Below are 14,975 nucleotides of genomic sequence, written 5' to 3'. Positions count from 1 at the left end.
GTTAAAACAAGAATAAGTTTCATTAGATAAAGAATTAGTTTAATCAATGTCCTTGTTTTACCATTTCTAAAGCTTTTGTTTGAAAAGGAGACAAAAATAGGCGTAGACAGATGCAACCCTTTTCTTTCCTGATAAGTTTATCCTTTCTACAATCATGTAATCTTTCCTACTTTGAATACAATAAAGAAATAAAAACACCCGAAACTCTTCCTTTAATAGGTGTTGGAGAGATTTTGTTTGCTTTTGAGATATATTAGTAGCAGAAAACCTTAAATATAGGACATGGATATTCATACAACGTAAACCTAGTGACATGTTGCTTCTGCTTTGAATTTGCAGTTGTTTATCTCACCATGTTCCTGTTTTTAACAGCAGTTTTTTTTCTGTGTTTTGTAAGAAGCACAATTAAAGGAAAATAAAATCAAAGAAAAATCAAACTTGTTTATTAGGAATGAAATGAGATTGAACAGTTATAATCATTTTATAAAACATATTTGGCGGTTATGGGTATGCGTGAAGGCTTAAAAAAACAAAGACAAATACCACGCACCAAAAACGCAGCCTCCCCAAAACTAACCTCAATCCTCCATAAAAATTAAATCTTTTTAAAATGTGATTGCGATTACAAAACAAGTGAGGCGGTGACAATTATATTGTTTTAAAGTAGAGGAACCGTAATGACGTTTTGCAATTCATGTATTCTCCATATACGATAATAAATAAATAAAACCATGCAAAACGGGAGTACGGAATAACACAGACAATGCCGACTATCATTTCATTGCGGGTCTACGACCTATTCTAAAACATGAATGTAATCATCTTTATCAAGTGAGTCAATGATTGAAATTGTGATGCCAAATGGGGGGCGGGGGTGTAATATGTCCTTTAAAAACTAAATATTCAGACTTCATGAGTGCTAATATCTCTTTATATTATTTTCTATTTCACTTTACAAAAAAAGGAAAGTAATTAATTAATCCATTCAGCGAAAATAGCAACAACAATGATAAAGAAATATGCAGTTATGTTGCTATTCTTTCTAAAATGACCAAATTCCTGACATCAACTGACAATGTCGTCACCTTGTGTTCCGTCTAACATCTCAGTTAAAAGTTATACAAGTACCCATCCTGTGAAAAAGAAATAAAGAATTCATATTACTTGATACATAAAAATATGTTATCTTTTTTGACACTGTAACTTCTTCTTAAAACGTCTTATGATTAATGATGATCATTAACAAAATACTTAAACTTCTTAATAACTCGCATTCTTAACTCTCAGTACTAAGTGGATGGGCGGACAATAGATAGTACACACAAGTTTAGTAATACCCACAGCAATTCAAATCCTCAAGTGGTGAAACACTTTACAACTTTTATATAATAAATATACTAGTATACAACGACAATCCGTTTCATAACTTAAAGTATAGAAAACCTGGATAACGTAAATATTTGATAGATATATAAACTTTAAGGACTTGCAATTTAAAATTAAACTAACAAACTAAGCATATAATAAAGTGGTTAGTATCTAGGCATTTTTGCTCAAATCTGATACCCATTTATTTTTAGACATGGGTATATTCTCCTCTTCAATGGATTATCTCAAATACATTTTATATAGGCTACGATACCATTAGAGACTCCAACAAAACATAATTAGATAGGCAAAATTTCACCTTTTGCCTGAACCTACTGGTATTTTCGTTGAAAATAAAACTTACGGAAGGAATTTTCCATTATGACAGTCTGTCACAAATTGACATACGGGCCTTATTTTATCTGTAGTGTAAATGCAGGTATTGCATTATCTTTTTGTAAATTTTTGAGTTATTGAGGTAAATGTCAGATTTCACGCATGAAATACCTCTCATGTTTTTCTGTATTTCATAACTTAAATTTCCATGTAAATTTCATTAAATTCTGTTCAGTAATAAGAAAGTTGATATTTTATAAACTTCAGTAATTCGTGTTTTTATCCCCAAAACCACTATAATGGGCCTCAAATTGTCAATTTAAATCCGCGCCAAAGTAGTTAGATTCCCCGGCTATATCGTGAATCCCGTGGAAACACAAATAGTCGGAGTCCACGGCTTAGCCGTGAATCCCATGAAATTTAGTATTTGGCGGGACATTATCCTTTAAATAGACTGGACTAGATATGCCTTGCGCACACCACCTTCCGACTTTATAGACGAATCTATGTCTGAATTATTTTCTTGCTAGAAATTTATGCTCGATCGAGGTAAGTAATTTATTTGTTAGATTTTTGTATGATTTTTACATTACGATTTTTATTTGGTAAATTTTTGTTCATTCTACAGAATTCTGTAACATTTACTTTTCGGCATGTGATTTTAGCTAGTTTCGGTATGTTAGGATGATTTATTAAATTTTTCAGACTTTTGTAAATGATTTCGAAAGAGGAGTCTAAACGTTTCGTTTATATAAGATGTTAGATTTATACTGAAATTTGTATCGTGATAATTGTAAAGCACTGTTTCCAAAACTTATGTCAAACATTTTTGTTAATTATGGAACGCCATTACTGCATTGTATTGTTATGTATAAATCTATATGGCAAGTCTAGTACCATGTATGTAATATATTATTGTAATATGAAATTGTGTGACAGTCTATTGCATACACATAGAATGTCCGTTTTGTTGTATGGCATTAGATATTATATGGATGCCAACTATCATATAACGTTTGATTTACATTGAATTTTGTTAATTTGTAGTTGTAAATAATGGCTGCAGTTTATCATTTCCGTATCTATAATGTTTCATCATAAAAGTTTCATATCTTTTTCATACTTCAATTTTAGTTTTTAAGTAAGTAATTTTTGTAATAATGGAAGTAATAAGTGACGTATTTTAATCATGTGCGTTTGAACTTAGTAGCACATATGTTTTGTATAAGTAGCACGTATTATTTATGGGAGCCTACGGAGGTATGGTGTACCCAAAGGAGCAGTTTTATGCCCTGACTTTTTGTTTTGCTATGGTGCTTACCATATGTTATATATTTTAGCTTCTTCCGCCAGACGATTTTACCTGGTGATGTCATAACCCGGAAGTACAATGCCCGAGGTTCACTTGTCTTCACTCGCCTGGATGTGATTTTCCCAGCGCAGAGCTTTCGTCCCATGGTTGTGCCGTAAACCGCAAAGACGATGATTTTTGTTATCCTCTGAAGTCAGCTCAGGGATGCAATCACCTACCACCATAGGGAGCCAACACGGAATCAACGTATTCACGGTTTAAAGGGACTGAATTTAGAAGCTAGGTTTTGTTTGTGCTACTTAAAGTTCACAATTACATTAAAGACCTGTGTCACGTCAGATTAGAATGGACTATAAGAACTTTTGTATCTAGAGATACTGAACTTTCTTTTTTTTTTTTCTTATAATCAGTTTTTTTTTTTTGTTTTTTTTTTCTTCATATCATCTATTCATTGTAAATAATCATCTTTTGTAAATAAATTTGTAAATATTGTAAAGGGTGTTGATTTGTTCTGATGGTTACTGTCGCCGGTACGGCCTTTCCTGTCACAATGGTGTCAGAAGTGGGATTGGTCGACCAGACACAGTAGCTATTCGAACATTATTAACACCCATTTAACTGCAGCAATAATCTGTTTTGTTCTATTGGTACACATATAATAGTTTTATTCATTTTTCAGAGTGACGTCTTACCTCAGACAAGACAAAACAGATCCATAGCTTCAGCTAACCAGCTTTAGTGGTCACAGACTGATAGACAGTTGCATACGACACTTGGATTCTGGGGTGAGTTCGTTCCTTTTATTTTTCTTTTGGGTTTATTTTGTGTCACTCTATGATTAAGCCACCATATATCTGTGCTGAGAGTGACCGCCCTTGACAAGGAGAGTTATCCTACTCTTAATTGTGCGTCGCCCTACTTCTCCCAGTGATCCTATTTTGTATTAGTGTACTGTATACATACCCGATACAGTATTTTTTTTTTAATTTGTGTGTGTTAGCAAGCTTGTTTACTTGCATATACTTTTAACCTACTCTTATGTTTTAGTGCTACACTGTTGTGTTATACCTATACTTTATCTTAGGATAAAGCACTTTGGTTTATTTTTGTTTTATTTGTTACACTAAAGTGTTAACACCAGTTACAGTGGATTGATATTTGATAAGGCTAAGGTATTGTTACAGCCTACTGTCACTGTACTTTGTTGATTGTTGCCTATGCAACCTTGATTGACACATAGTACTGTTGCGCAACTTAGTGTATTATTATTTTAGTGAGGACGTTTGATGTAGTATATACGTAGAGTATAGTATTTTGTTTTGGCTCCAGTGGTAACTGTAGAGCTTTAGTGTAAACTAGTGTAGTCTAGTATTCCCTCACGATTGTTTATTTAGTGTCTCAGGTTGTTATAGTAGCTGTAGTGCGTAGTGTTATATAGTGTTAACGTAGTGTAATCATGACTAGTGTAGTAGAGTTAACGAAGGTAGGAAAGGAGTTAGGTTATGAAGGAGAGGAGTTACGTAACTTTGTTAAGGAAGAGCAGGCTAGGGAACGTGATGAAAGACATAGTAGATTAGAAGCAGAGAAAGATAGATTAGAGTTAGAAGCTAGGTTGCAGAAGGAAAAGATAGAATATGAAAAACAAAGTAGTTTAGAAGCAGAGAGAGAAAGAGAGAAGGAAAGGTTAGAAGCAGATAGGGAAAGATTAGAGTTAGAAGCTAGGTTGCAGAAAGAAAAGATAGAATATGAACGACAAAGTAGTTTAGAGACAGAGAAGGAAAGATTAGAGTTAGAAGCTAGATTGCAGAAGGAAAAGATAGAGTATGAACGTAAGTTAGAATTAGATAAGTTAGAATACGGACGTAAGTTAGAACAGGATAAGTTAGAAATGGAAAAGGAGAAGTTAGTGTTAGCTAGGAAGTTAGAAACAGAGAAGGAGGAAGCAGAAAGTAGGAAATTAGAAACAGAGCATAAGTTTAAGACAGACTTAGAAAAGATGAGTAAGAAAAAGGTAAAGGTTAAGATGACTCCCTTTGATGAGAAAATTGATTCCATGGATGCGTACTTGAATGTGTACGAAACGTACGCTGTTGCGCAGGATTGGGATAAAGAGATATGGTCACTTAACTTACCGTTCCTTCTAAAGGGTACGGCAAGAGAGGTTTTTGATAGGCTTCCGTTGGAAGATAGGAAGGATTATGATAAACTGAAAGCCGCTTTGCTACGTCAGTTCGAACTCACTGACGATGGCTATAAGAAAAAGTTTAGAACTGAAAGGCCTCGGGATAATGAGACCTTTGTGATGTTTCTAGCCAGAATAAGTAGATATTTAGATGGTTGGCTTAGACTGAGTAAGGTAGAGAAAACGTACGAAGGCTTATTAGATTTTATACTTAGGGACCAATTTTTAGATGTATGTAATAGAGAGCTATACCAGAATTTGAGTAGTAAGAAGTTAGTTAAAGCTAAGGATGTAGCAGAAGATGCAGATTTGTTTGCAAAGACTCGTGGAGGTCCCAAGTATGTTGTGAATCGAACCAATAAGGACCGGAGCTATAAACCATATGAAATACCTCAGAGACAGTATCCTAGTAGTCGTAATGTAGGCACTAGTAATAGAGGTAGTAGCAATGTTGCTAATAGAGGTAGAGGTTTTCAACCCTTTGGTGTACTGAAGTGTAATAAGTGTGGTCGAATAGGGCATAGCTCATATTACTGTAGGAGTGGAAAGTACGGCGGTAATAGTGCTAATGCAGTAGCAGAGTTAGAAATAGAGCAGGAACAGGAAAGTAGTAAAGGGGAGAATAGAAATAGTAAGGAAAATAGAAATAGAGGTAGAGGCCGTGACCGATCTAGGAGTAGAGGTAGAGGAAGAAATAGAGATAGAGATAGGAGTAAGTCAAGTAGGTCAGAGAGTGGAAATAGTATTATAGAACTAAGTGATGTAGAGGAGTTAGGTATGCTTAGTGTAAGTACATGTCCTACAAAACACGGTACTTGTAATGGTAGGGATGTAATCGCTATGCGAGATACAGGTTGTACATGTGTGATAGTGAAACGGGACTTAGTAGAAGCAAGTCAGTTTTTAGAGAAAACCCGTAGATGTAAGTACATAGATGGGAGTGAACATAGGCTAGATGTAGCTAGAATAGATATTGATTGTCCGTATTTCAAGGGTACAGTAGAGGCGTTGGTTGTAGATAATCCTACCAATGATGTTATAATTGGTAATGTAGAGGGAGCTGTAGAACCTCAGTTTAGTAGTTTAGCGTCAGCAGTAGAAACTAGGGCGCAAGCCAAAGTTAAGAAGCAAGTAAAGCTAAAAGTTCCGTCTCAGATTTTAGATGTATCTAGAGAGGAATTCTTAGAAAAGCAACAGAAAGATAGCACGTTAGATTTGTGTAGAAAGAAGGCTGAGGAAGGTACGATTAAGCAGTGTAGAGGTAAAGGTTCAGTTAGGTTTGAGATTAGGAATAAAGTGTTATATAGAGAGTATACCGCCCAGAATTTAGACAGAAGTAGACAGTTGATTGTACCTAAATGTCTTAGAGAAACTGTGATGAAAGTTGCACATGATTCGTTACTGTCAGGCCATTTAGGTGTAAGGAAAACGAGTGATAGGGTATTAGGCGAATTTTACTGGCCAGGAGTAATGGCAGAGGTTAGGAGGTACTGTCAGTCGTGTAGTATTTGTCAACGTACTATAGCTAAGGGTAGAGTAAGTAAAGTTCCGTTAGGAAAAATGCCTTTGATTGATACTCTGTTTAAGAGAGTTGCTGTCGACATCGTTGGTCCGATCGAACCTTTGACTGATAGGAAAAACAGATACATTTTGACTATGGTAGATTATGCTACTAGATATCCAGAAGCTATAGCACTACCTATTGAAACTGAGAGAGTAGCAGAGGCATTAGTAGATATGTCCAGTAGATTAGGAGTGCCAGAGGAAATGCTTACCGATTGTGGATCGCAGTTTACGTCAGACAGAAGTAAGTCTATACCAGATAAGGGTATATTAAATAAGGTTGGAGCAGCTATTGTAGAGGAGGATCAGAGAGATTATGACCGATTAGATCCGAATGAAAGTAGTGATGAGTTTTCGAGTAGAGTAGAAAAGGATATAGTTTTGTGTTCTATAAAGCAGGGTACAGAAACGTACAAAGATGTAGAGATAAATCCGGAGTTACCAGTAGAATGTAAACAGGAAGTAGTAGATTTGTTAGACAATTTCTCACATGTATTGACAGATATTTATTTTGTATGTGTATTTTTATTGATATTTTTTAAGTTTATCTCAAATTTCGGCGCCATTGCAGTTCCGCTCACAGATTTGAACAAAAAAGGGTCAGCCAAATCTTGTAGAGTGGGGTGAAAGTCAAGAAAGGCTTTCCAGACTTTGAAGGCTAGCTTAATGGGTCCGCCTATTTTGAAGTTGCCAGATTTAGATCAGACTTTTATATTGAGAGTAGATGCTTCAGATTTAGGTTTAGGCTCAGTATTGCTTCAGGAAAGTGATGGAGAGAAATTACCTGTAGCGTATGCTAGTAGAAAATTGCTACCTAGGGAGCAAAAGTACTCAGTGATAGAGAAGGAGTGTTTAGCGATAGTATGGGCAGTAGCTAAGTTTCATCGGTATTTGTTCGGTAAAGACATTGTATTAGAGACAGATCATCAGCCGCTCACTTATTTGAATAAAGCGAAACTTAGCAATTCCAGGTTGATGAGATGGGCATTGGCATTACAGCCATATAGGATCAGTATTAAAGCAATTCCTGGTAGAGAAAATGTAGGCGCAGATTATTTAAGTAGAGTGTAGACAGGTGGCTATATTATATGGTGTACAGATAGTGACAGTGTGTGTTTTTTTTTGTTGTGTTTGCTATTTTCAGTATGTCATTTTGTTTTCATTTAAGAAAATTATAAATTTTCTTTTTAAGGGGGGACGTGTGTCACAAATTGACATACGGGCCTTATTTTATCTGTAGTGTAAATGCAGGTATTGCATTATCTTTTTGTAAATTTTTGAGTTATTGAGGTAAATGTCAGATTTCACGCATGAAATACCTCTCATGTTTTTCTGTATTTCATAACTTAAATTTCCATGTAAATTTCATTAAATTCTGTTCAGTAATAAGAAAGTTGATATTTTATAAACTTCAGTAATTCGTGTTTTTATCCCCAAAACCACTATAATGGGCCTCAAATTGTCAATTTAAATCCGCGCCAAAGCAGTTAGATTCCCCGGCTATATCGTGAATCCCGTGGAAACACAAATAGTCGGAGTCCACGGCTTAGCCGTGAATCCCATGAAATTTAGTATTTGGCGGGACATTATCCTTTAAATAGACTGGACTAGATATGCCTTGCGCACACCACCTTCCGACTTTATAGACGAATCTATGTCTGAATTATTTTCTTGCTAGAAATTTATGCTCGATCGAGGTAAGAAATTTATTTGTTAGATTTTTGTATGATTTTTACATTACGATTTTTATTTGGTAAATTTTTGTTCATTCTACAGAATTCTGTAACATTTACTTTTCGGCATGTGATTTTAGCTAGTTTCGGTATGTTAGGATGATTTATTAAATTTTTCAGACTTTTGTAAATGATTTCGAAAGAGGAGTCTAAATGTTTCGTTTATATAAGATGTTAGATTTATACTGAAATTTGTATCGTGATAATTGTAAAGCACTGTTTCAAAAACTTATGTCAAACATTTTTGTTAATTATGGAACGCCATTACTGCATTGTATTGTTATGTATAAATCTATATGGCAAGTCTAGTACCATGTATGTAATATATTATTGTAATATGAAATTGTGTGACAGTCTATTGCATACACATAGAATGTCCGTTTTGTTGTATGGCATTAGATATTATATGGATGCCAACTATCATATAACGTTTGATTTACATTGAATTTTGTTAATTTGTAGTTGTAAATAATGGCTGCAGTTTATCATTTCCGTATCTATAATGTTTCATCATAAAAGTTTCATATCTTTTTCATACTTCAATTTTAGTCTTTTAAGTAAGTAATTTTTGTAATAATGGAAGTAATAAGTGACGTATTTTAATCATGTGACGTTTGAACTTAGTAGCACATATGTTTTGTATAAGTAGCACGTATTATTTATGGGAGCCTACGGAGGTATGGTGTACCCAAAGGAGCAGTTTTATGCCCTGACTTATTTGTTTTGCTATGGTGCTTACCATATGTTATATATTTTAGCTTCTTCCACCAGACGATTTTACCTGGTGATGTCATAACCCGGAAGTACAATGCCCGAGGTTCACTTGTCTTCACTCGCCTGGATGTGATATTCCCAGCGCAGAACTTTCGTCCCATGGTTGTGCCGTAAACCGCAAAGACGATGATTTTTGTTATCCTCTGAAGTCAGCTCAGGGATGCAATCACCTACCACCATAGGGAGCCAACACGGAATCAACGTATTCACGGTTTAAAGGGACTGAATTTAGAAGCTACGTTTTGTTTGTGCTACTTAAAGTTCACAATTACATTAAAGACCTGTGTCACGTCAGATTAGAATGGACTATAAGAACTTTTGTATCTAGAGATACTGAACTTTCTTTTTTTTTTCTTATAATCAGTTTTGTTTTTTTTTTTTGTTTTTTTTTTCTTCATATCATCTATTCATTGTAAATAATCATCTTTTGTAAATAAATTTGTAAATATTGTAAAGGGTGTTGATTTGTTCTGATGGTTACTGTCGCCGGTACGGCCTTTCCTGTCACACAGTCAAGACGTTTCTATTAATGAATACACGCCAAAACAACCGCAACGATTTTGTCAATAATAATCCTCTGTCTAACTGCTATTCATTTAAGGCCAATCCAAATTAACTAACCCAATGCATAAATGGGACATTGTGTAGTCTGATATAGACAAAAGACCTGCTATTTGTTCTAGGCTAGTTAAGACAATTAATAAAGTGTCACTCATTTCGTCTCTTGATTTTTCAACCTGGCCACCATAATCATCGCGACATGTATGAAATGATCAAGAAGAATTTTCAGTCTTCAAGTAACAATACAGGTACACTCAACAAAAGATATGATTGTACATCTAAAACATGCGTCTGTATGAGTTTAGTCAAATGAATATTTAACGCACAAGTGTGTATTAAACTCCATTGAAATCATTGTTCATTTCTATCTGAAGGGTAACTGTCATAATGGAATATATCATGTAATTTTTTTTATTTTTTTTTTATTATTTAACGCTTTTTTTTCAACAGTATTTCAGTTATGTAACCGCGGGCAATTAACCTAACTAACGTACTTGGAATCTGTACCAGGACAAACCTATTCTTCGCAAGCAACAGCCAACTTCCCAACATGAATCAGGAATGGACGACGAATGATTTAAGACACAATGTCATTTATTAAATCGTCACGGAGAACACACGGCCAACCCAAGGATCGAACTCACGACCCCGCGATCTGTAGATCGGCGCTCTCCCTATTGAGCTAAGTGGGCGGGTTCGTCTAAAATGATATGCCGGAAACTGATATCCGTTTCAGTCTAAAGAAATGCATGCACATGTTTGTTTTATTGAGGAAATGATACAAGCAAAATGCTATTGATATATCCTAATAAAATGGTTAGATAAAACAAAATATCATCAACCTATAATGCAAATGGACAAATTATCTAAAATTAGAAGTAATAAATATTTTTGGCAGATCATTCTTTCGAGATATCTTTCAGATATAGATGATACTATAATAAATGTGTTCAGATATTTTAACGTATCTGTTTTGCCATTCTTACCACGTTATAGCATATTTCACGTTAAAAACCTGTAAGATATTGATCATATCATGTTTATAAATTACGTACATAAATCATTTTGCATATTTCAAGAATAAATGTTCAATGATGTTGCAAAAGCCTCATAACTATTCATTAATGCCTTCAACAGACTTGCCTTCATTTTTCACTGTATTTTCTAACGGAACAAATTAAACAAACAAACAATGGAAAAGGAAATGTTATGCAGATTTTGGATATTGTTTATTGTGCCCTTATTGTACCACCAGTGTGAAACAGCTACGAACGTCAACAACACCGCTGCAGAAGAAATTGACGGAGAGTATTTGCTCAAGATGGGTAAAAATTTTAATAAACCAACATTGACTTTAATAGGTATGGCAATAAGAAATCTACACACTTGTGGAGAATGGACGGCATGGACAGCGTGCACAGCCAGTAGTCCTACTCACGTCGGGATCAGAAGACGCACAAGGGAATGTGGTGTTAATATGAAGATAAATGGGGAAAGTAAAATGAAAACTGAGAAGGATCTTCACGAGAAAGAATTATTCAAACTATTTACATATTTTATACATAAAAACTGCATCATATACGAAAACATACAATGTCCAGTATAATGCTAAAACATTGTTCATACGTTAAACTCACAAAGGAAAGGTCTTGGCGTTGAACACGATCCATCGTGCATCAGTTTATCACTTTCGTATAAAACCAAACAAAGTTCATTTGATCTATTGTCCGGTTCCCCAGATGCCCACTTGAAGTAGTACCCGGATTGAATGCCATGCGCAAACATCCATGGAGAATTTGTGTCTTTGCGACGTCCACGAGTGGTGAAGGTCGCTGACTTCAAATCACTTTCCCCTCGTCGATGTGGGTCCGAGCCTCACTCGGGGCGTTGAATTCTTCATGTGAGGAAGCCATCCAGCTGGCTTACGGAAGGTCGGTGGTTCTATCCAGGTGCCCGCTCGTGATGAAATAATGCACGGAGGGGCACCTAGGGTCTTCCTCCACCATTAAAGCTGGAAGTCGCCATATGGCCTGTCATGTGTCGGTGCGACGTTAAATCCAAAAAAGAAATAACATTCTGTCATCTAATGAGTTGTTAGAATTTTTAAAGTCCTTTAAAATCTGTCACAGGTCATTAAACGGACATTTAAGCTAAACAGTTAACTGCCCTTCGGATATTGTCGTTAAATCTTTTTGATATGCATCAATCATACGGATTATGCTTAAGTAAAGTGTCATTTTCCTGAGTTTTACTAACTTCACGGGTGGTAAACGCGCAATCCTATTCCGACAACTATTACGACAACTCTAATAGCACGAACACTCGTTTGTAGCCAAAGTCCTAAACAGTATATATACGACCAACGCTCGGTTGAAATTATACATCCGTTGGAAAGACGAAACACAAACTTTCCCTGAAAATATGGCACAGGGAACGTTTGTTGGTTTGTTTTGTTTATTTAAGGTTTAATGCCGTTTTTCAACAGTATTTCAGTCATGTAACGGCGGGCAGTTAACCTAATCAGTTTTCCTGGATTCAAGACCTCTACAAACCTGTTCTCCGCAAGTAACTGCCAACTTCCCTACGTGAATCAGAGGTGGAGGACTAATAATTTCAGACACAATGTCGTTTATCAATTAGTCACGGAGAACATACGCTCCGCCCGAGGATCGAACTCACAACCCTGCGATCCGTAGACCAACGCTCTACCTACTGAGCTTAGCGGGCAGGCTGGGAACGTTTGTGTTTCGTCGTTACAATGTGTTCTTGACAACATTAAAACTACAGTCACACATACGGATATGTCCGTGCGTTGAGGTACGGTGCGGATAGGATTAGTCTGTAGCTACAGTCACAAATACGGATATGTCCGTGCGTTGAGGTACGGTGCGGATAGGATTGGTCTGTGGGTGTATAACTACGAAGCAGTACGTCTTGGTACGGAAAAAATGATGAGAAACAGGAAACAAACAAAACAATACAGGACGCGAATAAGTACGGATAGGTACGAGGTACTACGTTGAATTACGTTTTACTGCGCCTTGCAACTTGCCCAGCGCACGGACGGGTCTGCGGTAAACTACGTTGAACTATGCTTAGGTACGAGAAGCCTCGGATAACTACGTTCAGCTACGGCCAGGTACGTAACAGCACTGATAACTACGTTTAAGTACGTTTAACTACGGATGAATAAGTTTCAGCCAAGTTGGCATAAAGTCACGCTCAAATGGCTACGGTTCGCTTTTGTGCTTGTTCAAAAGTTGGAGAAACTTGCAAGTTTGGAATAAGTTTTGAATACGTTTTTACCACGTTTTGGTACGGATTAATACGGACGACTACTCTGAGGTACGGTTCAGGTACGGATCGATACGGATTACTACGTTTCTGTCCATAGCTAAACGTTGCTATCCGCGCCGTATGTGTGACTGGGGTATAACACTCAATTTAGATGTACACATGGAAAGACATATATATCCTACGGTGTTGTAAATGTATTACCTCAGTGGCTTTGCAAATACTAGCGCCCAAAGAGAAGGGCACTAATTTAAGCTATCCGGCTCTTTTGGGGATTTCAGAGATTATTATTAAGGTATTTTGCATAATGAAGAAAGATGCTTTTGAAGTTACATTTCAATTCTGCGTTTTTATTATTCCGCAAAAATTAGTACTCGCGAAAACTCTGATATTAACTATTTGTATGGGAAAATGCACGCCTTACGCGAACATCGAGCCCTGCGTTATCAGCTCCATTTTTATCATTTCACGAAAATTTTGACGCTCAAAAATATCTGATATTCCCAGATTTGGAAAATGAATTCCACTACATTCAAAATGTACATCCCCTTGATGATTTACGTAAAATGTATAAATAAATATCTTTTATGAAAATCCAAGAGGTTGTGATTTATGATATTTTAAAACGCAAGAACGAAAACTGTGTTTACGAAACATCTTTTAGTTGTTGTCGTTGCAATATGTGTTAAGCCTGTCTTGTTTAGAATATATTCTCGCGTCTTCACCTTCATGTAATCCGCCCGCTGATAAGTAGCTCAATAGAGAGCGCAGATTTACGGACCGCGGGGAGGTGAGTTCAATTCCCGGGCGGGGCATATGTTCTCCCTTACGATTTAAAAAAATGATATTGTATCTGATGCGTCCTCCACCTCTGATTTTACATGGTGAAGATGGCAGTTTCTTGCGTAGAACAGATTTGTACTGGTACAGGATCCAGGAACACTGGTTAGGTTAACTCTCCGCCGTTCCATAACTGAAATACTATTGAAAAACAACGTTAAACCCGAAACAAACAAACAAACAAACAAAAGAAATCACATTCATGTAAAGTTTTATTTTGGTATTGTCCGTAAGTATTGACCTGGCACTCACGAATATTCTGTATATTTCCGTAAATAAATTGTCTGTATCCTAATCTATATAGCGATATAGGGCCCTCCGTGGCCGAGTGGTTAAGGTCACACACTTCAAATCACTTGCCCCTCACCGATATGGGTTCGAGCCTCACACGGGGCATTGAATTCTTCATGTGAAGAAGCCATCCAGCTGGCGTAAGGAAGGTTGGTGGTTCTACCCATGTGCCCGCTCGTGATGAAATAATGCACGGAGGGGCACCTGGGGTTTCCTCCACCATCAAAGCTGGAAGTCGCCATATGACCTATAATTGTGTCGGTGCGACGTTAAATCCAACAAAATAAATAAATAAATAGCGATATAACTATTGCATATATATATTTCTTAATTGATATAATGTCACAAGTGCAGGTACATGTGTGGAGAAAGCGTTTAACTGTCAATCTCAGTCCTACGTCAGGCCTTATTATCTTTTTCTTAAATTTTACTCAAAACTTACTACTTATCTGATCAAACTTATCGTGATTTTAATGGTTCATTCGTTGAAAATTATATAAATGTTGCATAGAAAAAGTCGAAGAGAAATTTTTGATAAAAAGACAAATTGCTTGTCTCCAGCGATCTCAGAAAATAAATTCTATACGAAAAAAACAATTAAAAGTCATGAAATATGATACATAGAATAATGCAAAAATATATGCAGTATCGACAACATTACATTAAAAATGATATGAGTTCGAACCTGTGATAACGCGCGAGGAAGTCAGACACCTTACCA

The 14,975-nt window shown here is 36.1% G+C and overlaps 1 protein-coding gene across 1 annotated transcript; it reads left to right on the top strand.

Moving 5' to 3' along the window:
* Nucleotides 1-1,807: 1,807 nt before the first annotated feature.
* LOC128556107 (uncharacterized) lies at nt 1,808-11,435 on the top strand. The gene is made up of 3 exons (XM_053540013.1): nt 1,808-2,253; nt 3,045-7,379; nt 11,085-11,435. The coding sequence occupies exons 2-3, from the start codon at nt 4,473-4,475 to the stop codon at nt 11,433-11,435; spliced, it is 3,258 nt and encodes a 1,085-aa protein (XP_053395988.1). The 5' UTR covers nt 1,808-2,253; nt 3,045-4,472.
* The last annotated feature ends 3,540 nt before the right edge of the window (nt 11,436-14,975 follow it).

Source organism: Mercenaria mercenaria, chromosome 4 (assembly GCF_021730395.1).
Source record: "Mercenaria mercenaria strain notata chromosome 4, MADL_Memer_1, whole genome shotgun sequence".
NCBI lineage: Eukaryota > Metazoa > Mollusca > Bivalvia > Venerida > Veneridae > Mercenaria > Mercenaria mercenaria.
The sequence above is the reverse complement of the archived record's forward strand: the minus strand, read 5'-3'. Positions and strand labels throughout refer to the sequence as shown.